Source organism: Berghia stephanieae, chromosome 4, assembly GCF_034508935.2.
Source record: "Berghia stephanieae isolate SIO BIC M18660-M18661 chromosome 4, UCSD_Bste_1.3, whole genome shotgun sequence".
Taxonomy (NCBI): Eukaryota; Metazoa; Mollusca; class Gastropoda; order Nudibranchia; family Aeolidiidae; genus Berghia; species Berghia stephanieae.
Window position 1 is genome coordinate 47,098,015 of NC_088363.1, and position 24,565 is coordinate 47,122,579.

The 24,565-nt window shown below is 33.3% G+C and overlaps 3 protein-coding genes across 4 annotated transcripts in view; 1 reads left to right on the forward strand and 2 right to left on the reverse strand.

Annotated features, from left to right (window-relative positions):
* On the reverse strand, positions 1 to 19,505 carry LOC144970709 (uncharacterized). Its single transcript, XM_078910627.1, has 9 exons — positions 19,380 to 19,505; positions 16,210 to 16,316; positions 15,375 to 15,440; positions 14,795 to 14,925; positions 14,325 to 14,487; positions 13,138 to 13,254; positions 6,730 to 6,834; positions 5,753 to 5,839; positions 1 to 5,300 (listed from the first exon to the last, which is right to left on the reverse strand). Exons 2-9 carry the CDS (start codon positions 16,309 to 16,311, stop codon positions 5,109 to 5,111), a joined length of 963 nt encoding a protein of 320 aa, XP_078766753.1. The 5' UTR covers positions 16,312 to 16,316; positions 19,380 to 19,505; the 3' UTR covers positions 1 to 5,108.
* Positions 10,193 to 12,240, reverse strand: LOC144970707 (uncharacterized). The gene is made up of 3 exons (XM_078910624.1): positions 12,145 to 12,240; positions 11,115 to 11,275; positions 10,193 to 10,765 (listed from the first exon to the last, which is right to left on the reverse strand). The coding sequence occupies exons 1-3, from the start codon at positions 12,164 to 12,166 to the stop codon at positions 10,208 to 10,210; spliced, it is 741 nt and encodes a 246-aa protein (XP_078766750.1). The 5' UTR covers positions 12,167 to 12,240; the 3' UTR covers positions 10,193 to 10,207.
* A 64-nt stretch (positions 19,506 to 19,569) lies between the features above and the next one.
* Positions 19,570 to 24,565, forward strand: part of LOC144970708 (uncharacterized) — a 44,423-nt gene continuing 39,427 nt past the window's right edge. The window contains exons 1-2 of one of the 2 annotated variants that reach the window (XM_078910625.1): positions 19,570 to 19,660; positions 21,860 to 21,949. In XM_078910625.1, coding sequence (XP_078766751.1) covers positions 21,865 to 21,949 — 85 coding nt within the window. In that variant the 5' untranslated portion in view covers positions 19,570 to 19,660; positions 21,860 to 21,864. The remainder of the gene's footprint in view (positions 19,661 to 21,859; positions 21,950 to 24,565) is intronic. The other variant, XM_078910626.1, reaches the window with a different exon arrangement.

Below are 24,565 nucleotides of genomic sequence, written 5' to 3' on the forward strand. Positions count from 1 at the left end.
CACTTGAATTTAGATTTCATTTATAATTTAATCAGCTGGAAATGTTTATTTGTCTATTATATAATAATACACTATCTTTGATACATACACACACAAGCACCATCATGTCCACCAAATTACATAATAAAAAGGTAATAGTAAAATCACAATTACGGACACTATCTCCAAAAAGAATCCTCACATTAGATCTAATATCAGTCAAATAGATGAGTTAAATAACAACAGACAGAGAATTTCAGAGACATCAATAAAACATAAAGTGCAGTCAACCTTTAAAATCAAAATGGGATCATACAAAAATTGTAGAATTTAAACAGTATCCAATTTGAAAGATGAAGTAGCAAAATGTGCAAACATTTTGTCAACTGTGTCTTTTGCCAACTGACACTTCAATCGGTGATCTCGCATGCAGATTTCTCTCAAAAGTCCAGTTCAGGCATTTACCTTCTCAATTTCTCATGCTGAAAATTTGTGTTGACTGTAACAAGGTTGCTGATTTTCCTTATATCTAATTAATTCAGTATGTTTAAAAAAACCTCACTATATTTCCCATTCAGCTGCTAAACGAAAGAAAAAAAAAAAAAAATACCTGTCTTTTTACTGGTGTTTGGCATTCAGATATGGGTCGATCGACATGTTCACGTAAAAGTTCAGTAAATTTTTGCTTTCTGAATCATAAATCCTATTGTAATTCGAATTAGAATAAAAACATACCAAAAACACCATCAAGTGTTAACTTTAAGCTAAGAGGTTGATTTTAATCGAGTTGCCTTCACACAGACTGCACTGGTAAGTCCAGGATTACCTATAGCTGCATAATTTTATATAAATGAAATCACAATTGTAATCATATTTATACAAAATAATACTTTTTTGTGTGCTTTAAAAAAAAGTTTTTTTAAAGATATACAAACAATGACAACTTTACATCAAATTGAAGCATGAACATGCCAAGACATCTTTTCAATGTGCTTATATAGTGAACTATATCGTCCAATACATTCTAAGGAGACTGTAAAAATAAATCCTATATAACATTACATTTATGGGGTAAACGTAATAAAACTTTTAGAATAGATAGCTTAATATAAGAAATTATATCCATGATTATAATACTTGAAACTAAAAAAATATTTGGTAACTGAAATCAAAAGATTGATACATAACGTTTTTTTAAAATCATGATTCTTTCCAGAAATTGTGATGGGTTCATTATAATTATAGACAAATGGAAGGAAAATAATGGTAATAATAAAAGTAAATTTATAATTCCATGACAACATGATTAATTTTCATGGTAATTCAACTCGCAGATAAACATTTCAAAACTATAAAAACTTTACATTAGGTGTAAAAATCTGCCTCATTATTTGAAATAATGGTTCTATGACTGTCACCCAATGGTATTGACACTCAGTTTATGGCCTGTAGGTCCCAGGTTCGAATCCCACTGTGGGTAGTGCATATTAAAGTCCTTCAAAATAGGCTCATTCTTCACATTTTCTCACCATACTCTGTAAAATAAGTATATGGCCAATAACAGCGTTGCCTGCTGAAAAAAATTCTAAAAGCACTTTACTGGGCTTATATTTCGTACTTTCAGGTCAGTGTTGTTGACGGCTTGGGACCCCTAGTGAAGGACACTAGGCACATCTAGTGGATATTGTGCTATATGAAGATCGGAGAGAAAAAACCATTTGTTTGTTTTTTAAAATGATAATCTTCAACTTTGTAAACTTTTTTTTTTTTCAAGAAATAAAATATACAATTATTATTTTTTTAAACTGAGAACCTATGATGATCTGGTATTTTGTGTAGACATAAAAGACAACTTTAAGAGAAGAATTTGGAAGAGAATATGACTAAAGCAGTTGAGCAAAACAATTTTAGAGAATATATGTACAAATGATAATGAAATCAAATATAAAGCTGTCTGCAGATACAGTCAATGTGAATAGGGGTCAATCTCATCACTCTAATTCTTGTCCAAACATGGTGCTGTAATTAAAAATAAACCATAAAAACTTAATGGAGATAAAGATAAAGGGAGTAAATCTGACTCATGAATAAGGGAACAACACAAAACAAACGACGTTTCAGTCTTTGGCCTTTTTCAAGTAAACACAAAAAATATATATATATTGAATCGTGTTGGATACAAATATGGTACAAATAGTGCTCGACATGTAACAATGGAGCGAGGGTAGAGGAAAATTTTGACTTTGTGGAAGATGCTATTCTGTCTCAAGAAGACAATCCTGGATCCCATCTCTCTACTCGTGAAGTTGCTGGTGTCCTTGGCATAAGTGACTTTTCCTTACGGCAGTTTATAAAAAAAGATCTTAACAGTCATAATGACATTGTGTACGGTAGTAGAAAAACTGACATTTCACTGGATAGACTTTACCACGAGAGTAATCAGTTCTCAAAAAAAAATTATCGATTCGGGATGGGTTAGTTGGAACGGCAAAACTCATCTCCATTTCATCGATACCAAAACAACAAAAGTGAATGCACAAAATTAAACCGTACTGCTCAAGGAAAAACTGTTACCAGATTGCTTAACACTGTATCCTGATAATTCGTTTATTTTCCAACAAGGCGGGGCTACATCCCACACAAGTAGATCGACACAAACATTCTTAGTGGAAAACCACATTAAATTCATTGCAAAAGATGAATGGCCTCCCATGAGCCCTGATTAAATCCTACGGATTACAGCATTTAGGCCATAATGTCAAACATTGTGTACAAGGGCAGACAAAAAGTATTTGATGAAGAACAATCGAAAGCTGCAATCCAGGATGCTTGGGACAGAATAACTATTGATGATATTTGTCGTTCAATTGCTTCGTGGAAAAAATGCCTAAGTACAGTAGTGTCACAAAACGGCGGTTCAACCGATCACGTATGAGCTTTTTGAAATCCTGACGCAACTTTGATATGCTTTTAGGGTACGTTTTTATAAAGTCTTGTAAAATAATAACTGCTTGTTCAATGTTTTAGAAATTTCACATGGCTATTATTAAATAATAAATAATTATTGTGTCAAAAGGACAAGTGTCGTCTATTATTACTTTTAAAATGACAGATCTCCAAAGTGGGGCCTTTTATTTTCTCGCACTCTAAATATATAGTTTTGATATCATTAAGTCATCTAATTGTCGCTCTCTCTCTCTCTCTCTTCCATTGTAAGCACACACACACACACACATGTTCACCTATATTATTAGGACAATCTAATATAAATATAAATGTTTACTTGAAAAAGGCCAAAACATCATTTGTTTTGTGTTGTTCACTAATTCATAAGTCAGATTTACTCCCTTTTATCTTTATCTCCATATTCATGACTCATTTAGGCACCTCTAGTTATTAATAAAAACTTAAGATTAGGATTCATATTTAACCTGTAAAAGCAGAGCTCTCATTATATCCACTGATCGATGTGATTTTTAGTGGTTAGGTGCCAGAATGAAAGTAGGTTGCTTTGATTCCAAACAAGCTCTGCATTACAAAATACAACTATCATGTAATCATTAAATCAAATGATAAAAAAAATATCACCTTTGATTTCTATAGCTTAATGGATTGCTTCCATACACTTCAATTACTACAATGAAATCTGGTGATTGGCAAGCTGCTTAATTGGAACAGCAACTTAATTGGAAAGATCTTATTTCATCACCGTTTTTATACCATTACTAAAAGAATACACAGCAAACATATTGACACAATGAGGAAATTAAATTGATTTTAAAACCAATTTATAATACATAGTGAAATACAGTGCAGTTGTCTCTCTCTAGGAGAGCCAAAGAACAGAGAGAGACAGAGGTAGTCCCTCAAAATTTTTTGAAAAATTTCTCAAAAACACTGAAACCGGAGGTATTTGACTACGAGATATCGCGAAATCAGAGTTCCGGCATGAACCGGAAAACTGGCACCCATGAAGTGCAATGACAATAATCCATGTAAATACATTGTCATCACCTATGGACATTCATTTTTTTTCCAAATATTATCAAGGTGACAAGATGTAGTGACTAATATCATGAAATACATTAGGCAAAACGAAAGCCACTGTAAGGAAGCTCTTGTTAACTTTAGTTACAACTATTACAATAAACAATTTGTAGTCTTGAAAAATTGTTTCAATAATGAAGGTTGTCTGCTGAATTGGTTAATTAGAATGTTGCTTAATTGGAATCATTTCTGCATAATGATGCAGTTCAAATAAAGCAGCATTGACTGCTTACAGTCTAACATTTGATTTGAGAATTAATTATAACCTCATTTTACTTCTACAGTTGGCAACATACATACAAGTTAGACACAATGACAGGAATCGCTAGTATCTTGTCACAATTTAAATCAACACTGAAAACTTATTCAATCATATTAAGTAGCTTCAAAAATACAGTACATATATATACAGTAAAAACCTATTAAACATAATCTTAATGAATCTCAATATTTTTTAGTCTAAACATAATTTGTTCATATATCGAGAGTGAAAATAAAAATAAAATTTGGTCATCGCTGTTTTTGCAATTTCTACTACAGCTGTCAGTTATAACTGAGGCACCTAGCGCAAGAATTGAAAAAATTCACAAATTGAAAAGATCTGATTTTACGCTAGAGCGATGCAACCCAATATTGATAATGGGACTTACCTTCAGCAAGAGTATGCCCAAGCTGAATGTTTGAGGTTAAAGACACGAGAATCACTTTTGAAAAAGAAGAATTAGACTATGTGGACACAAGACACCAAACCGGATCATCGGCAGTAATGAGGAGGCTAGAACCTTCATTTGTTGGCAACAGCAAGGAGGAATAAACTATAAGCTTTCAAACTGGTTTTAGATTCTTGATATTTTTAGTTTTAGCTGTTTGCAGTTTAACTGGTTTCCACTGTTATACATTTGTCAAGATATTCCAGCAAAGAATAATTTTGATTTTCGTACATCAGAAGTACAATTCTACAGTTGATTTTTCAAAAATACATCATAGGCTTAAAACTACAGACGAGATTTCAAAACGCCTTGATGAATAAAATCAAGCAGAACCAATTTTACAAATACAATGCATAAGAATAGGTTACATCATCATCTGGCCATTGTGGCATCGATTTGTCTTATCCACGGCAAGGCAAGTTTGACCTTTCTCCTGTAGCTGGGGTCCATTTTGTTCTGAGAATCGAAATAGATTGGGTTTCGCTCCAAATAGACTGTGTCCAATTTTTTTAGCGGGGCTAGTTTATCTATTTCTTCCCAGGAGTCAACTGCATTGTCGTTAAACTGTGTGAATTGGAATAAAGACAAAATTGTTTTAATTATAATTCAGACATTATCAAAGATTTGTTTATCATATATCTGACAAGATTTCAAGATATTTTATGTACCACAACAAATCAATCTTTAAAGAAAATGTAATAAATGTTGCATTATTAGGGACTGCAAGGCACAATGGTGTGGTCTTTGTTTTGCACCTAAGATGCGCAGTTAAATCTCCTGCCACGCTATATGGCCACCTTGCCCTAGATCATTTTGTGGCAATGGTTAACCTCCCTTAGAACTTATCCTGAAGAAAAAAATTTGCCCTTGGAAAAGAATCAAGGGAATTTACTTACCAAGCATTAATAAATGGTTTATCATCATATCATAGAGGCTTTATAAAACTTTTTTATTAGAACTAGTTCATTCATGCCACTGGTTGTAAAATGGTGAAAGATTGGACACTGGTGCCTTACCCAGAGATCTCCCAACTCCTGCAAGTGTGAGATATTCTCAAAATGTTTTATTCTGTTTCCTGCCAGATCTAAGGTGGTCAACTTGACCTGTGAACAGTACAGAGGAAATGTGTCGTCAGGGTAAAATGTTCTCCAGTTCTGCCTGCTAAAACAATCATAACCAACGTATAAAACAACGTGTGTAACCTTTAATGCTTATTTTCTATTGATGGTATGCATTTAAGTAAAATTCTCACAAGTTCTGCTGGCCAAATAAATCATAACACACATGAGTATGAAAAAGCATTAACGTATATATGTCATTAGATTTAATGAGAACTAATCAAATCTCTGGTGGTCTAAAAACAATAACGAAAAGCTGACTGATGACAACTTCATTGACTATATTGATAACCAATAACCTATTTTGCAGTACTCTAAAAAGAAAACATTTTAAAATTTTGTTCTGAAAAATGAGCATCATCTCATCAAAAACTCTAAAACCTGGGACTTTATTCGTCCAAGGCGTGACCGTTTTTGACAAGATGATGGTCATTTAAATTTATCAATATTTGAAGAACAAGTATTCTGACCAAAATTTTAAATACATGTTTTTTTCAGAGTACAGTTGTATTGTAAGCTAGGGGGGAGGGGGAGAAGGGATGTAAACAATGAATCTAATTATTACAAGATGTGTATAAAAAATATGTCAGTTCCAGCCAGATCAAAGAAAAAGCATTGAAAATGAAGTGATGGGACATGAAATGACAGTATATAAATTTTAAATTGGCATAAATTCTGGACTTTATTTAAATTCTCTAGAGGCACAAATCCCAGTTTTCTCATCGTCTGATTTATTTAGTAATATGAAATTGAACTTAAGTATAATTTATAACTACTGCTACTACAACTATCAATAATACTGCTACGAATTAGATGAAGAAGAAGAAGAAGAAGAATAAGAAGAAGAAGAAGAGTAATTGTTAATAAAATCTTACACAGACGTCCAGCCCTTCAATCTTCTCTAACCCATTATGACTGATGTATAATTCCTCCAGCTCTATCAGTTTTTCAAATCCTTCCATTTTCAACAGTCTGTTACTCTGAAATGCAAATAAGAAAATTAAAACAAGAAATAAATCTGTCACCCGATGCTGCAGAATCAGGATGCCTCCAAATGTTTAAGATATTGGTTGCTTCTGTGTGACAGATTAGTAATTTAATGAAAATGAAAGTGTTATCTCTTTTTCCAGTATTCATATTAGGTACACCAAACCAAATTTTGAGTTAAGAAAAAACCAAAAAGTCTATGTTTCATCACATAGTACTCAATTTTCTAAGAAGTTTGATACCAAAATGAGCCCTCTAACTCAATTATTAAGGAATTTACGCAATATTGAAGATTAGAAAAATATGCGCCTTCGCGCAACTTGCTCCGCTGTCAACTTTGCGCTATTGTAAAATGAAAAGTAATCAAACCACATACCTAAAACTTGCTAGACAGACAGACAGCAACACAGGGAACACGCCTATTTTTTTCCAAGCATATTAAAGAACTTTATTTTACTTTTAAAAGGTCTTGAAAATGGCTCCGAAGCCAATTTCACATAAAACGACAAGGGAGGTAAAAAAGAGCAATTTGAACGATTTTTAAAAATTCATTAAAAAATAATAAAAACATGTACACATTCATGTGATACATCAAATTAAAGTTCATTATCCATACAATGACAAAATGTAAATAGCCAAAGTATGCAAGCCACACATTGGTCATTAAAGAACATGAAGCAAGACTGAAATAATGAAATCACAAAAATTTCACCTAATAAAAAAACTCACAAATATGCAAAATGTCAGGATATACAAATAAAACACTTCATACGTACAGCATGAATAACGTACAATTCAGAAATAGTATGATCTCCTTAGTAAAATAAATTAGATAACTTCAGCAGCTTCAGACTAAGCTATGAAAATTGAGAGAGAAAAATAATCCGAAACCGAGAAATCACCAAAAAAAAAAATGCACATTACATCATTAATGCTTGAAAAAGAAATTAAACTCAATCAGGCTATATAACTCTTCGCTTCTTTGATGGGTTCTCAATGTCACCAGAAACAGAATTTGATTTTAAAAAAGACTTTAAAGCATCCAACATAAAATCAACATCACCAAATCTTAAACTCCTTCCGCCCGACATACATTTATGAAAACGTATTTCACTCTTCAATATATCTTTTATCTTTGTCATTGAATAATTTTCAACTCTAAGCCTGTCAAATAAATCAATTACATCTTTATCTGTTCGACAGGGCCCACCGTGTAATTCAACATCTCGTTCAACCTTGGAAATATTCTCCATATCCTTTATCTGCTTATCAATCTTCTTCTGTTGATTCTCTACAAATTTCAATCTTATATCATTATCTACTTTATCTTTTAACATCTTACTCTCATTTCGCATTTTCTTCCCATGCTTTCTAGCTACTTTGAACATGAGCCCTTGCTCTTCAACAGACTTTTTAGATAAAAACGATATTGTTTTATTGCGTTTGACAGCATGAATGGTGGACCGTTTATGGAGTGATGCATTTCTCCTTTACTAATGTCATAATCGAAATCACCAAATGCACTCTCACCAACCAAATTTGTAAGAGGACAATGGCTCAATGTTCTTTTCATTTCATCACTGACATGAGCATAATAACCATCATTTAAAAAATCTTTCAACTGTCTCTCAGTAACAGAAGAAACATCTTTGCATAATATTTTTAACAAATAAATCATTACAACATTATTAAATTTGTCAATTTGACTATGTACCATATCAAATGCAGGGGATTTGGAAAAAGGGAGAGCATCTCCAAAAACAGATGTAAAAGAAATATCAAGTAATTCAGAGGGATCATCAGCCCATTTCTTAAAACAGTCATGCATCATTTGAACATAAATAAAAAAATCAGTATACTTCACTGTATTACTCTTGACAAGAAACCAATAAGGCGAAGTGACTTTTAAACAAAATAGGGCAATACAACAAACCAATGACATTAACCTTAAATCTTGAAGGTCATGAGTAACAGTAACACTCTTAATCAATAAATTTGGGTTATCATGTAAAATACCAGAAGTGAAAAAATTCAATAAATTGTCATGGTGGAATAAAATAGAAACAGCAGCTTCAAAAAAGCAATTAAACCTGTTGGACTTAAAACTAGGAATGGGAACAACATTGTGAGTATCAGAACAAAAAGTAATCCACTGTGGACGACATCCATTTTTCTGGTCACCCCTGGGACCCAACAAATTACAAGTACATCGAATTATTCTATTTGTCGCAGACTCTGAATCTTTGCTAAAAAATGAAAAGGCCCCATCTTTGTCCCTTCCTAAATACTCATCGTCCTGAGTGATCAACTTTCGTTCAAAAACTGACAATGTCTTTTCAAAGGCAGAACTAATTCCTAATAGAAAATGTGCATTACAATGCAAAAAACTGATCTGAAGGGAATCTCCAAGCTCAGCGTTTAGTTTATCTGTAAATTTATGACCAAAAAGAATATTGGGCGCAGCCCTATCAGACATGACACTAGTAATTTTAGAAAGAATTTCTCTTAAAATAATATCAGGAGAAATGGAGTACACATCTTTATAGCAATCAACTAAATTACTAATAACAATCATAGCAATATCCAAAAGAGTGTCAGAATTTTCAGTGGCAACAGACAAAAACCCCAGATAAAAGGTTTCCCCACTATCTAAAGTGAACTGATGTCCCACTATCTTTTTCTGATCTCTTGATGTACCATCAAAATGAAACGTAGCATTTTCAGATTTTAAAACATTTTCAACAGTTTGCATATTTGAAAGGACAAAAGCCTCATCACACATGTTTAAAACTGTTTGAGCACAAGGTAAATTTTCAGAAAATACATAATGAAAAATATTGCTTGATACAATATCAATTACTTTTTTTACATTTTTAGCTGAGACACCTGTCTCACAAACTAAGGCGATGACAGCTTTCCTGACATCATCAGAATATTCATTATTTTTAGAATTTTTAATTTTAATTTCAAATGGATTAGCTTCTAAATTTTCATATCTGATGATCTCTTTCTGTAACTCATCTGTAAGGTATTTATTTTTTGACTTCATTTTCTGTAAGGACAAATCTTTCTTATTTAAATCACTGTGTAAAACAGATATAGTTGAGCAATAATCTTTACAAATTTTGTCACGCCCAGTTTTAATTTCTTTTAACTTTAAATCTTTTTTCTTTAATTCAGCTTCAAACTTTTCTTCTAATTTAGACACAGTAACTAAAGCTTTATCCTCAGCTGAACTAAGTTTCTCTTTCAGTCCTTTTACCTCCTCCAGTAGAGAAAATTTCTCCGATTGAATATCACGTAGTGCAGATTCAACAATTAGAAGTTTATCATTCAAAGACTGAATCAAATGTAACTGGTCATCTTTCAGCTTTGGAGTAGGACTAGATCGTAGTGGGGTGGGTGGGCGAGGCGTAGGGTGCACTTGTAATGGCAATGATGAAGGCTGTAGATGTGAGGGTGGTTGTGGAGACGAAGAAAGGGAAAATTTTGATAGCAGAAATTGCTGAAGCCTTTCAGGATGTTTGGTCTTGTTGCTCCTGAGTCGTTCATACTCTTTGAATGTTTTTTTAGGACACAAAAAAGTTTAGAATTGATGCTCAGTCCAGATAAATGACAAACCCATTGAGCCGTTGTGTTTGAACTTAATCCCATATCCCTCCTGGAAAGTTCAATATCAATAACTAATCCGTTATCGATGTGTTTCAAATCCAGTGAAGATGCAGGCGGAAAGGGCAATGAAGCACGGGTGATGCCAAAACTCGACAACTTATCCGAAATAAAGTCGAAGTCAACCCCACATTCCAGGAACGACAGATCATGCCGTTGCATGCAGAATCTCTGGTAAGCACGCTCCACTGCATGCCTTATCCGTGATCTGTGTGATGCAAGGTCTGGGGATATCCGTAGAAGACAGTCTTCAATCTGAAATCAAATTATTTGAAAAGATGAGACAATGGCAATACAACACAATTTTACATTGTCAATTGTTACCTAACTCTGTACCTTTCTCGTTAGCAATGCTTACTCATATGTACAGTGAATTCCACTAGGCACTGAAATGCACCAATACCCCTTCATATGATCCTCACCGATTTCTTCCTGTAACAAAACATCTTAATCTTAGCCAGCAAAAAAAAAAAAAAAAAGCGTCAGAGAACAACTGTCTTGACTTTGCTCACTTCTTGACAATGGATGATCACATGATAGCTTTGGGAAACTTCTCTGAAAAAAACGTGATTACATATAAATGACGAAATAAAAATATAGTCACCTCCTTCCAAGATTTTTTTGATGAGCAGTTCTCCGATTCCTGCTTCAAAAAATAAAGCTGTACAAGTAACTTCTGGTTCACTTTTATTGGTGGCAAATCTGGTCGTCTACCTCTCCCAGATACCAAAAAGGTATTTTTTAACCCTTGGTAAACATCATCATCTGAGGAAATATATCAAAATGAAAATTACTAATTTTATCATTAAAATCAAAATCTTCCTTACACAAACATTGAAATAGATACACGTTATTATAATCCCCAATAAATAAAAAATACCAAACAATAATCTGAATCTGATGAAATGGCAATAATTACAACATGAATATGAAAAAAAAAAAGTCATTTGCCATGGTAATAGCTAGTAATAATAAGTACCAGGCAGTCTGGTAGCGCACAATTAATATTTGATCTACTGAAATTATATTGAAGGATCACAATAGTCATATAACTTATAAACAGATCAGTCCACATCCAAATTATTGACAGGGGTCTGAGCCCATCCAAAGCAAAGTTTCATAACATAATTTTTTTTAAAAAAATCTTACTATTGCTGTAAAGTCACATACGCCTCTATAATAATAATAATTAATGATAATGTCTTGACCAATAACCTTAGAACGCATTCGAACTAAAACAAAACTAATGTGAATCTCGATAAGTTGTCCGCAATGGACTCGTCCGAAACCTGAATTGAGTGTCCGCCATTTTGAAATCAAGATTTCATCGCCACAAAAGTCTAGTGTATTAAGATGACAAAATACAGCTGTATTATTCATTAAAATAAAATTTAGATTGGTGTCATATAAAATTAGATAACTGACTAAAGTCTTCCTGGTATTTGTTTAGGGGAAAATATAACATAAAAAAATACAAAGTGCCACAAAGTTCCCAGTTGCTGGATACGAGGGAATACCGCAAGTGAAAGAATTTTGAAAGACACTGCGTTTACGATTTTGACCAAAAAAAACTAATATAAAAAAAAAGCAATATTTTCAATGATCAGAAAGTAGATTTCAAACATATAACTTACCTATAATGAGCTTTGAATCCATTCCTGAATGAAATCAATCAATCAATCACACCTTGTTTACAACTAGTCGCGAGTCGACTAATGTCAACTCGGCTCCTTCGTTTGAATGACTTCGCCAGGCATGGTCGTTCTTTTTAAATAGCCAGCTTGCGGACGCTGTTCCATAAAATAGTTTCGAATTTTTACCATGAATAGAAAATTGAATACTTTTTCATTTCATGTAAGTTTCGTTTCAATGTTCTCATATTTCGGCATTTTTTTCGTCAAAAACTTCAAAAAAATCGATTTTTAGAGAGGAATATGATTTTATACAATATAAAATTATATACCAAACGAAAGAGAATTCAATTCTGCTTCAAATAACACCATTCATTTCCCGATCTCATAAACGGCGCTCGCAAGACATCCAGTTGAAAAGATGAGGTCATAAAAACTGACCGTGAGCATTCCGACCAACCGTTTTCTACACATTTTATTCAAATCTATTAAGATTACTTATTGAACAAAACCATTTTCTTTTTTCCCTATCATAAAGAAAAAAGGATGATCTTTACAATGACACCAAGTGTAATGCATACATTTTACACATTATTTGAGAGTAGCAGTGTGAAAGTGATGAATTTTCCCGATTTTCATCACAATTTTACCCGATAGTGGCTGGTTTGGAGTACCTATTCATATGGATACCAAATGTATTGATATATAAAGAATGAATTTCTGGTCAATTTGGAAAAAATAAATAAAACTTTTCTACTTTTATCATTACACAGCAATCTACAGAATTGAAGAGGAACAAATATGACAACTTTTCTCTTTTAATTTTCATAATTTGATTCATTAAATAAATGTAACTTTTTCTCTCTCTCATCATTTTCTGTGTATTTTGTCTGTCCCCTGATGAAGGCCAAAGACCAAAATGATGTTTTTGTATAGTTTCACTTTATTTATAAGCCATATTTACTCTAACAAGTTAATATAATCCAAGTATCATACCTGAACACTTAGACAAGTCAATTTTGTAAGGGTGTCTAGGCCTTTCAGTTTGGTGATTTTGTTCTTGCCTATAAATAGACTCCGTAGGTTGACAAGTTGATCGATGCCTTCAATTTCCTACAAATTTAAAAATGAAACATCAAAAAGAGATTAATAATAGTTAACAGCAGTAAAACGCAAAGCAAAAACAAAATTTCAACAAGAGCAGCAAATTTATTTTGACATGTATGGTATTTGCAATGTCACATCACACTAAACTGAAAATTAAATTCAGTTAACAAAATAATCTGAACTATGAAAACTGATTATTTGCTTCTTTTAAAAATAAATTATTGCTATTTTTACACTCTTTGCACTTTAAATATCAAGACCCTTTACATTCTTCTAAATAAAAGTAATTTACTTGCTTGAGCGTTTTTATATAATGTAATATCCACTAACATGCTCAAAGCACTTTAAAAGGGTCCCAAGCCAACTGATACACTTAACATGTAGGACGAGACATGACGCCTGTGAGGCGATATTACAATTTGTTTTCTATGGAGACACACTGTTAAGGACCGGGTATTTGCAATTTAATTTTAATTAAACTCAAATGTAGAAATTGGTTCAACCTGACGTAAGACCAAACGGAGGTAATAGGTCACATGTCTTTTAAATTTTAACTTGATATGTGAGTCTGTGTAAAAAGGTCGTCATTGCTAAACAACGTCATTATTAATTCATTTTGACAAACAATTCAACAGGAGTTTGTTATCATCAATTTCTCTGGGTTGAATAATGAAAAATGATCCAACAAATGAATGGCTGCCACCAAAAGTAATAATAATAATTATTATTATCATCATTATTATTATAATAATAATAGAAAGCTTACTTTTAAAGTGCCTTATACCAAGACCTCAAAGTGCTAGAGAGATAAGATAAGTTAAAAACAATTCACAATGCATACATATCATAAGCATACACCCACCCACGCAAAGTATAGAAATAAAAGCTTTTCAAAGATTGGACACAGCATCAACCTTGTCCACACATTTTTTTTCTTTTTGTACTATCAGTCTTACAGTTTCTAGTGCTGACTATATTCAAGTACTTATGCAGATTTGAGTCGATTGGGGTATCCTATAAATGCCACATCTAACTGATACAGTATGTTTCTATAGGTTGACATTAACTATACTCACTCTGATTCTGTTGGCTCCAAGTTCCAACATATCAAGATCTGTGAGGTGATTGATGTTCTCAATCTTTCCAATCTTGTTGTTGACCAGGAACAATTTCCTTAGCTTTCTCAAGGACTCAAGACCCTCGATCTTTGTGAGACGATTGTAAGAGACATCTAAATGCCTATAAAAGAATCAAAAATTACAGATAAAAAAGACAATTTTAATTAAATATAATACATGCTAAAAGTCATCTTTCAGGTTTGGGCAACTCCTAAATTTGTATTTAAAAAATAATGACAGAAAATTTAAAAAAAAAAAAAAATTTAAAAAGAAGAAAAAAAAACAAATCGCATTTTAAATGATCATATAACTCTCACAGGCAACTGATACAATAGATATCTACTAATATAAACAACAATTTCAAGAGCATTGCCTTTACAGTTTCAAAAACTTTATAAAAATGAGTACGCCCCAGTCATTCGACTCACTCTAAATTCACCAATGGTTCAAGATTCTCCAGTTTTGTTATCTGGTTGTCGTACAGATCCAATTCTTTTAAGTTGACCAAAGTATTCAAGCCTTCAATTTTCTTGATTAAATTCTGACGCAAGCAAAATGTCTGGCAATATTCAGAACAAAAGAGATACATAAATCATTGTTTGAAAAAATTGTTTAAAAGAGATTAAAAATTAATGGGGATAAAACCTCAGACCCATATCAATTTTATAGCAGTCGCATAAATCCTCTTAAATTCTTATCAAAGACCAACACAAAAGCAATAAAGTATTACTAATCCCTTCCTTTAAAAAAAAAAAAACAAAAAATTGAAGTGAAAAGAGCAAGTATCATCGAAGAAAATAATAAATTTTACAAAAAATATATATATCATGATTAAACAAAACCATTTTGGTGGCCAATTTTGAGAAGAAATGTTTATATTATTGATTCGTTTTAGTTTGGGTTTTTTTCCGTATCATCTACATGTGTATGACAGCAATACAAAAGAAAAATATGAGGAGAAGAATCAATGTTATTGATGCTACATTTCTAGAACTACCAAAAACTCACCTCAGCAACTGTTACATTCTCAAGATTGCATATCCTCCCAACACGACAGTGATTCAAATCAATGTCCTGGAAAAAAAATCAATTAAAACAATTTTCAACTATCTTAATTTGCTATAAAACTGACAAAAGGAAACATTTACACCATGCAAAGGGTTGATCTTTGTGAAGTTTCCTTTTAGAGGTTTTGTGGTCTTGTGGCATGACATTTGTCTTTGGACTGGAAGGTTCAGGATCCGAGTCCCGCTCTGAGCTGCACAAAGTTGAGTCCTTGAGGCTTTTTACTAAAATTTCTCTCACAGTACCCAGATATAAAATGAGTACTTGGCTGTTGACAGCATTGTCTCTATCAAAGAAAATTTTTTTAAATGTAATATTGGCTTACAGGCTTCATGTTTCATCCTACATGTTAAACCTTGCTGTTTTCTACTGACCCATTGTAAAGCACTTTGAGCATGCCTGGTGGATATTGCACTATATACATATCAATTTTTTTTTCTTTGTTGAAGATAATATCTTGTTCTGAAACCAACCTTTAACAACAACAACAAAAAAAACAACATGACTTTTTTTAACCAGTAAACCATTTATCTTGAACTTTTTACCTTACTTCATTTCTTAATTTGGTGTATCATCTTTATAACCGAAAGACCAGAATTGTATTGCTGACCCATTCATACTCATACTCACATTGATTTTTTATTTTTTTTATTTCTAATTTCTTTTTAGTGTGGTGTATCAAAAAAAGGAACATTTAAGTATTTGCTTGGGGTGCAGTCAATAGGAACCATGTAATAAAAATGATGCTCTGATTCAAGTAAAATTTTCAAAACCTTACCATAGCATCGGGATCAGTCAATTCCAAGTCAACGCCAGCATCGCTGTCCTCACCAGGGTCACTGTTTTGGTCATCTACAGAGTGAAGACCGTTTTCTGACATGGTGACTTGAGGAAAGAAATATAATGTAATGAAATAGTAATATTTGGCTTACATGGCATCCGTCACTGGTGTGATTGATAACAAAAAATAATTACAAAAACAGCAACAATAATGACATCATAAATAAAATCAAAATTATCTCACGAATGTCTTTGAACCCATGTAAGTTGACCAAAATAGTAATCTCCACAAAAATAATATAAAAGATTCTTTCATACGATTCAATTTTTATGGCAAGAAATATGAAATGGCACTGACAACAACATCCACCAATCAAAATCGGTAGCGTCAATTGCCAAGGACCTTGACAATTGTCAAATCGTCAATTGCCAAGGACCGTGTCAGTTCATCAACTACGCATGTGTACTTTTAACTGCCACGGAGTACCTTTAGTGTCATGAAGTGATGTATTGCCACATAGTGATGTTATTAATATTAATTAATACTCTCTTTTACTCTCTCTCTCTCTGTCATTTTCTCTTTTTTTCTCTCTCACACACTATCTCTCTTTCTGTTTGTCATTTTCTCTTTTCCCTCCCTGTGCCATTTTTTCCTTTGTGTGTGTATTTCTCTGTCATTTCCTCCCCCCCCCCTCTCTCTCTCTCTCTCTCTCCCTCTCTCTCATATTTCCTCTTTTTGTCACGGACCTTGCCAGTTGGTAAATCGTCAACTATTTAGAATTAACTGCCACGGATTTATCTTGTTGCACAAATGTTTTACGTTAATTGTTCCTTATTAAGACGATGTGCAGTATATTTCCTTTAAAAAAAGGAAATCTTACTTTTTTTTCTTTTTTTTTTAATCTAGGACTTGACAGGGATTTGCCACTTCATGCTTCTGGGTTTTTTTGTTTTTTTTGCTGAATCCGAAATCAACAGCAATTTTTGTTTTGATTTTTATATTATTTTAACTTGTCTTGGAATTTGTGAAAAGACATAAAAATTAAAAACAAATGCCAACAAGTTTTGACTCGATCCTTTCCACAACGATTGACAAGGAATGAGTGAATGGCATGGAAGAAAGTAGAAAGTGATGTGATTCGAGATTCGTATGCGCGCAAATCGAGGCTCGACTGAAATCACCACATGCAGCTGAAGAGTTCCAATTTGACTCCTTGGCAGTTGATGAACCGTCAACTACCAAGGACTCACTCCTTGGCAATTGACACTTCAATCAAAATCTGAGTAATCACACATCCAAATTTTTAATTGTATAGACAAGAACAATGACAAACATAGCTTCTCCATATAAACACACCCTCCCCACCCCATAAAACAATCTTGGGCGAAATAATCTGGCAAAGACATTGTGATTCCTTTAGAAAAATTAACAAGTAGATTCTTGACCTATCAAAATACATGGGAATGGTGACATATCCTTAAACCCACTCAGACAAACATAGTTTATTAAAAATAACAAAATAGAATCAATGAAGTTGACATCAAATTGCTCTTGTTCTTGTAGTGCAGCCACTTTCTAAATACATTCCAGTGTATGATACCTGTTTTATAGTTTGCCTGGGTCAGCAATCACTGTTATTGTTAGCAGAGTAAAGTAGATACAGTAAAGACTGTTAGGACACGAATCGAATTATTGGGGTTAAAGGAAAGGAGCCTAATTATATTCACCATAATTCTATTATATAATAGTTGCTGTTTTTCAGTTACACAAACTTTTAGTAATGTTACAGTGATGGGTAGACTGAATACTGAAATATCGTTTTCATTCAAACCCATCCAAATCAAAATCCAATGATTTTTTTAATAAACTATTTTCAATAGAGACAGTGACATTAAATACATTTTTTTTTAAAGCATTAGCTACGATCAAACGCTTCACAAAATGGCGACATTCTAATAGACCCGAATCTGAATAAAAATGAGAAGCTTACGGTTAAGTTTATAGAGTTTATGATTTCGATTAGACCTAGACGTATAAGTATAAGTATACGTAGTGTTTTTATGCACCTCCGTTGACGGTGTATCTTAACGGATCGTTTTTATACACCTCCGTCACGCATGCGCATTCCACCCAATTTCATTAGCGATATTGTGTTTCTTCATTTGGACATGGCGAAAGTTATATTGTGACATCTGTAGGATGTCTTTGTTAATAGATTTATATAAAAATATTAATAATTTAAAAAATCGAAATATAAAACCAGAAAATAGAAGTTGCATTGAAGGTAAAATAATGTTTTAGAAAGACCTTATTAAATGTGATGAACAGTCAGACGGCTCCGTAGCGCAGTGGACAAGCTGTCAGACTCCAACCTTGAAAGTACCGGGTTCGATTCCCAATGTTGCCTTTTTTTTTTTTTTTTTTTTAATTTGTTTTTGTTTGCTTCATTTTCTTTCTTTTTTTTTTCAAAAACTTTTTATCATGTTTTTAAAAAACTTCGATTTTAATTTTCTAAAATTATTTATTTATTTGAGATCAGTATTTGTGTGCCATGTTTCTTTTTACTTTTGATTTTTTAAATTATTGTTATTATTCTTTAATTTATTATCATTGTACATCGGTAATCACTAAGCAGCGTGCTAAACTACAACTACAATCTGCAACTATTTAAACCCCATGCCCATGGACGTATGCAGCAACAACTTTACCATCACCGCCAACGGAGGTGCATAAAAACGGTGCGTTTTTGTACACCTCCAATGGAGGTGTATAAAAACTGTGCGTTTTTGTACACCTCCAACGGAGGTGTATAAAAACGCCACAATAAGTTTAAGTTAGGTAAGTTGAGAGAGGTGAGTGAGATTGAGTCAGCCGGTGGAAGCTGGAACTGGGACTGAAATTTGAAATGCCTTTTGTTGAGACTGAGCTAAGAAGAGCATGCCCTGCACACCTGGCCTTTCAAAAATATGTTCCATCACTAGCTTTAACTTTAACACGATGAATGGCGACCGAAATAGGGGAGCTTGAGGTCTGTTGACTGCTGAGTCTGACTGAGCTGCACTGCAAATACAACTCATTCAGAACGACATTCAGAAATCAGTCCAATCACTATTTAAGTGCAGAATATTAAAATTTATGTGAAACAATTGTTAACATTGGTCAATTACCTATCAAAATGTCTTTTATTCCCACGCAAATGAAAGAATTTTAGAGAGAAAAAGAGGTTCTTGACAACAAAATTTGTAATGAACAACGACGGGTTTGTTTTCTAGGACCGGAAGTGAAATCAAGGAGAAGAAAAAAAGAAAAAAAGTCAATTTTGGTTGCATCCAATTTTGTATTTTCAAAAGTATAAGAGTTCTCTTTAGAGATTGTAAATAATGGCGCCGAAGAGACTGGCCAAGGTGGTCAAAAGTTTTTAGGGAAATTAAGTTTACATAAAAATAAGGTAAAGCACTTAGTCCAATTGGCAACTGACGCATTCCAACAAGGTCTGGAAGTGTCTGAATTTGAGAGTATTCACAATTTGTTTTCAAGAATGACTGTCGACACACAGCACAGTTCTCCGGCATACCGGCACCTGAGATTTGATTGATTGATGAGAGTGAGTGTGAGAGAATAGAAATTGATAGTGTGAAAGTGAAATTGTGAACTGTGTGTGAATGCTTAAGGGTATGCAAGGAAAATTCAGTCACAAGTAATTAAAGCACATTTCGCTTCACTGGGCATGTTTTTGCTAATTTTCAGGGAGTTCTATTTCTTTTTCAGTTTGAATTTTGGCTGTCATTATTATCCCCAGACAGGTGTCTGGGGATAATGAAAATTCATTATCCCCAGACACCTGTCTGGGGATAACCAAATTTCGTTTGTAAGTTTTACCAGAATCGACGTTGCGGGTTCAAATCCTGGTTCCGCCCCTTTTTTTTTTTTTTTTTTACATTCCGGTGCAAGGGATAAGTGTCCCATCCATCCTCCCCCCACCTCTTTTTTTTTTTAACTCTCTCTTCTTCTCTCTCTCTCTCTCTCTCTCTCTCTCTCTCTCTCTCTCTCTCTCTCTCTCTCTCTCTCTCTCTCTCTCTCTCTCTCTCTCTCTCTTAGTTCCTTTCTAGTTTCTAACAAATTGTCATATTCGCCACCACTCCGATCTCAAAAAGTGTTTAAAAAGGATAAATAATTAAAAAGCAAACAGAAATATTCAGAGAGCGACCAAATGGTCAGATAGAGGAGAAAGAAAAAAAACAAACAATAATTTAAAAAATAAAAATAAAAACAATAATTAAAAAAAAAAAGAAACAATTTTAAGAAATTCATGCTCAGAAACGGCACAAAAGGTCAAACAAAAAGGAGAAAAGAATAGACTCGCACAAAAAAAAAGGTGGGGGGAGGATGGATGGGACATTTATCCCTTGCAACATTCTGTAAAAAGAAGACGGAATTTAAAATTTAAAAAAGTGGTGGAACCAGGATTCGAACCGACAACGTCGATTCTGGTAAAACTTACAGGGCAGACGACTAAACCATTCGGCCATGACACCCACTTCGAAGTCGACGCATATTGTGTATATGTAGTAACAACTGATTTAATGTTGGTTAATTTTATGTTTTTATAGATATTTTATTAACTTTCCTTATTTCTATGTGCATTCGGAAACATTCCATATTCTGGAATGTGGATAATTGTTTAAAAGAGCGGAGTTTCAAATATGTGTCTGGGGATAACGAATTTTCATTATCCCCAGACAGGTGTCTGGGGATAATCACAGCGTTGAATTTTGATCTTAGATAGAGACCAGAATCTTAATTAATGAATAAGATAAGGCTGTGTCTACGTACACAGTAACCGGGCACCTAGCCTCAGGATCTACGTACACGGTAACTCCGGTAACTGGTTTGCCGCTACAATACAAGCAATGGATGGACCTTGCTCTGTATGTGTGTGTGTTTGTGTGTTATTTTTTAAAAATCAAACAATACAATATAACCCATTAAAGGCGAGATTCAAGTCAAGGTTACCGTGTATGTTACTGTTACCGTGTACGTAGATCCTGAGGCTAGGTGCCCGGTTGGTAACGAAAATAATGATACCAAGATATTTGCGATACGCCTCTTTATATACGGGAGTTTTATAAATCTTGAATTGAACCCCCTTAAAACTTAGTAAAAGCCAACGGCAATTTCCAGTCATAACTTTCTTATGGGCAGTTGGGTCACAATTTGACTCCCACTGCTGCTGCTCACAAAATGCCTAAAGTTACCGTGTACATAGACACTCCGATAAAATAATAAGATTAAGATTGATGGACGTCAACATTTAAAATATATCATCTCCTCTGAACTGGAAGAGAAGCGCCCTTGATTATTTTGCATTGCTGGGACGGGGTTTCTGTCATAGCAATAACATTGTGGTGTAATTTACTCTGTAAACTAATAGACTATCTAGCAGAAGCAACTTCTGAGACTGAGAGAGCAATCTATTTGCTAAGATAAAAATTGATCTATTATCTATATATATATATATATATATATATATATATATATATATATATTTTATATATATATATATATATATATATATATATTATATATATAATAAATCAAAGAACAGTAGTTGTATGCCTGATTTTATTTCCCATTTTCTTTTCTTCAGCAACAATGAAGTTAGAACTAACTCCTGATATAACAAATGATGGATCTGGTGCCACACATCAGACAGCAGATCATGCTGGTTTCACCAAGGGTAGGCTTGAACATTGTTTTGAATTTTCATTATAGGAAAAATGAGAGTAATGTTAATCCAATTTCAGTCACTTACCTTGAGATTACTATCAAATTGGTAGTAATAGGTAAATAGTTTAAGACTAAGACAAGTAATAAATTATGTGTAACGTCATAGTCAGCTAATTTCTATTGCTCTAGAATTATGTCTATGCACAGAAGTTAGATTAATATACCATAGGTGGGAATTTCCTGCTGAAATAGAATCAGGTCCCGCTTCAGACCTACTTTTTTTTTTCCAGTTTTAAAATGCAGTGATTCTAAGGCAAGTTAAAATTACTATCATCATCATCATTACTACCATTACCAGCCACTACATCACCATCATCGATACTAACATGACCACAACCAGAATATTATTACTACAACTACCACCACTTCTACAATTACCACCACATCATCATCTCCACCACCTCGACTACAACCAACACTACCATATCACCATCATTACATCAATATCACTACTTCTGCAACCACCTCCACCACATCACTAACGCTAATACTACTACTACCCCACCACATAAAACTACCACCACTACAACCACCACCACCACTGAAGCATCACTGTTACCACCACTTTAACAACCATAGCTGCCAACCGTTCCGTTAAAAACGGATTTCTTCCGAATTTGACTTCCTGAGTCCGTAAGTCCTTATTTTTAGTTCAAAATCCGTATTTTGTAATTTTTGACTAATTTGTGGTAAACAAGGCATGTGGGCCTAATGAATTATCATTATTGATCCATTATTCTTACTATTACTACTACTATTATTGTTATTATTATTATTATTATTATTGGTGTCCAGTGAGAGCATAATCTCCATTTGTGTAGCTCTTTAATTTGAATTATGCCTCTATCATAAATGATTTTCAACAATTAAAAAAGTTCCATTCGTTTATATGACGCCTGTATTTTACTCAAACCTTTCATAATGTATTGGAGATTTGCATAGAATATGGATGTTAGCCTCGATATACTTTGAATATTCTAAGACAGTATTGATACTTTCACTATTTGTTACAAATATTATTTTAATTAAGAATAAAATTAAATCCACATCTTTGATTGGAAGGTATTCAATCAGAAAATCAATTGCTTATATAGATTAAACATGACAATGATTATTTCCCTTTATTAATTTATGAAATAGATAAATTTAATCCCTTTAAAAAACATCTTCATCTGATTTTAATAAATTTTTTTTTTCAAGCAAGCTTTTGTAACGGTTTCGGTTCAAGAAAAATAAGTATACTCCATTTTTAGGTGTGTTTATCTTGTCAAAGTAAAGAAGTAGGAATTCTCTAATATTTAGAGGTGCATTTTACTATAACTACTATTATTGTGTACTACTTAAAGAGCATTATGTTGCATGAAAGAAAACATATATGCAATCGTCTTCTTTTTATCTGAACTCACCTCATTTTTACCCCAAAACGCCCTCTCAAGTGATGTACCAGGTTGGCAGTTATGCATTTCTAACCATCCTAAGTTATTTCATTTATTTTACAATTGTGCTTCTTGTGTATTGGTCCTTATCAAAGTTGAGGCAGTTGAATTCTTTCTTTATATTGTCTGTTCTGAAATTTTGATCTCATTGTGGAAAGTCATTTTAACTATTCAAATGTGCTGGTACTAAACCCGATAATTTAGCAACATTTGGACTGGCCTCTGTTATCTCAAACTTGTTAGTGTTAGTAATAGTAATTTAAAAGGCTGACTTTTATATGTTGCCATTCGATGAAAGGGGGGGGGGGGGCACACGTCGTCCCCTCATCCCAGGCCAAATGAGCATTCCTTGTTTTACTTTTGAAAAGTTGGCAGCTATGAACAACAAACTTCAAATACTACTTCAACTCCAGAATAACATCATCATTACAACCACCACCACATCATCGATACTATCACTACTACTACAACCATCACCGCATCACCATCACTACTACAACCAAATATCACCATTACTACAGCCACTACCACTACAACCCTCACATCACTACTGCCACTGCAACCATCAACACTACTACAACCACCACCAAATCATCAATACTACCACGACCATCACATCATAATTACTGTCATTTTACCACCAGCAACTCTTCATCAATCCTAGCCACTACCACAATATAATCTTCACTTCTTTTTCCGTTATACTATGTTATAGTCGTGATAGCAAAGAAAACAGTGGTTTTTGTTGTGAATCGTGACTCATGTACTGTCCTTTTGCCTCCCCTCCCCCCTGGTGGAACTTACTTTTTCCTCTAAAACCTTAATTTTAAATTCCCACCAATGGTATACACATCTTTGGTGTCTGACTTTTACCTGTGCATGGATCACCTACAATTTTACTTTATTTTTAGCTCTACCTAGAGACTTTTTTTTATTGGATATGACGCTTCCATACTGTTTCTTAGCTTTCAATTTTAAAAAAATTTAAATGGTCGTTTTAATTTGATAATTTTGACATGGTTCTGGACTTTTAAATAAACAGGTTATTTGTATGGATTCTAATTTGAAGGTCAATGGGATTTTTTTTTTTTTTTTTTTTTTTTTGGGGGGGGGGGTTGTTTTTTGTTTGT

What these genes read in the sequence shown, in the direction of transcription:
- LOC144970707 (XM_078910624.1), bottom strand. Translation starts at nt 12,166, where the DNA reads ATGGATTCAAAGCTCATTATAG. An exon ending in GGATTCAAAGCTCATTATAG is followed by an intron (nt 11,276 to 12,144) that starts GTAAGTTATATG and finishes ATATTTCCTCAG; the next exon opens with ATGATGATGTTTACCAAGGG. An exon ending in CAAAAAAATCTTGGAAGGAG is followed by an intron (nt 10,766 to 11,114) that starts GTGACTATATTT and finishes ATTTGATTTCAG; the next exon opens with ATTGAAGACTGTCTTCTACG.
- LOC144970709 (XM_078910627.1), bottom strand. Translation starts at nt 16,311, where the DNA reads ATGTCAGAAAACGGTCTTCACTCTGTAGATGACCAAAACAGTGACCCT. An exon ending in AGAATGTAACAGTTGCTGAG is followed by an intron (nt 14,926 to 15,374) that starts GTGAGTTTTTGG and finishes GAATATTGCCAG; the next exon opens with ACATTTTGCTTGCGTCAGAA. An exon ending in TTGAAGGGCTGGACGTCTGT is followed by an intron (nt 5,840 to 6,729) that starts GTAAGATTTTAT and finishes TACTGTTCACAG; the next exon opens with GTCAAGTTGACCACCTTAGA.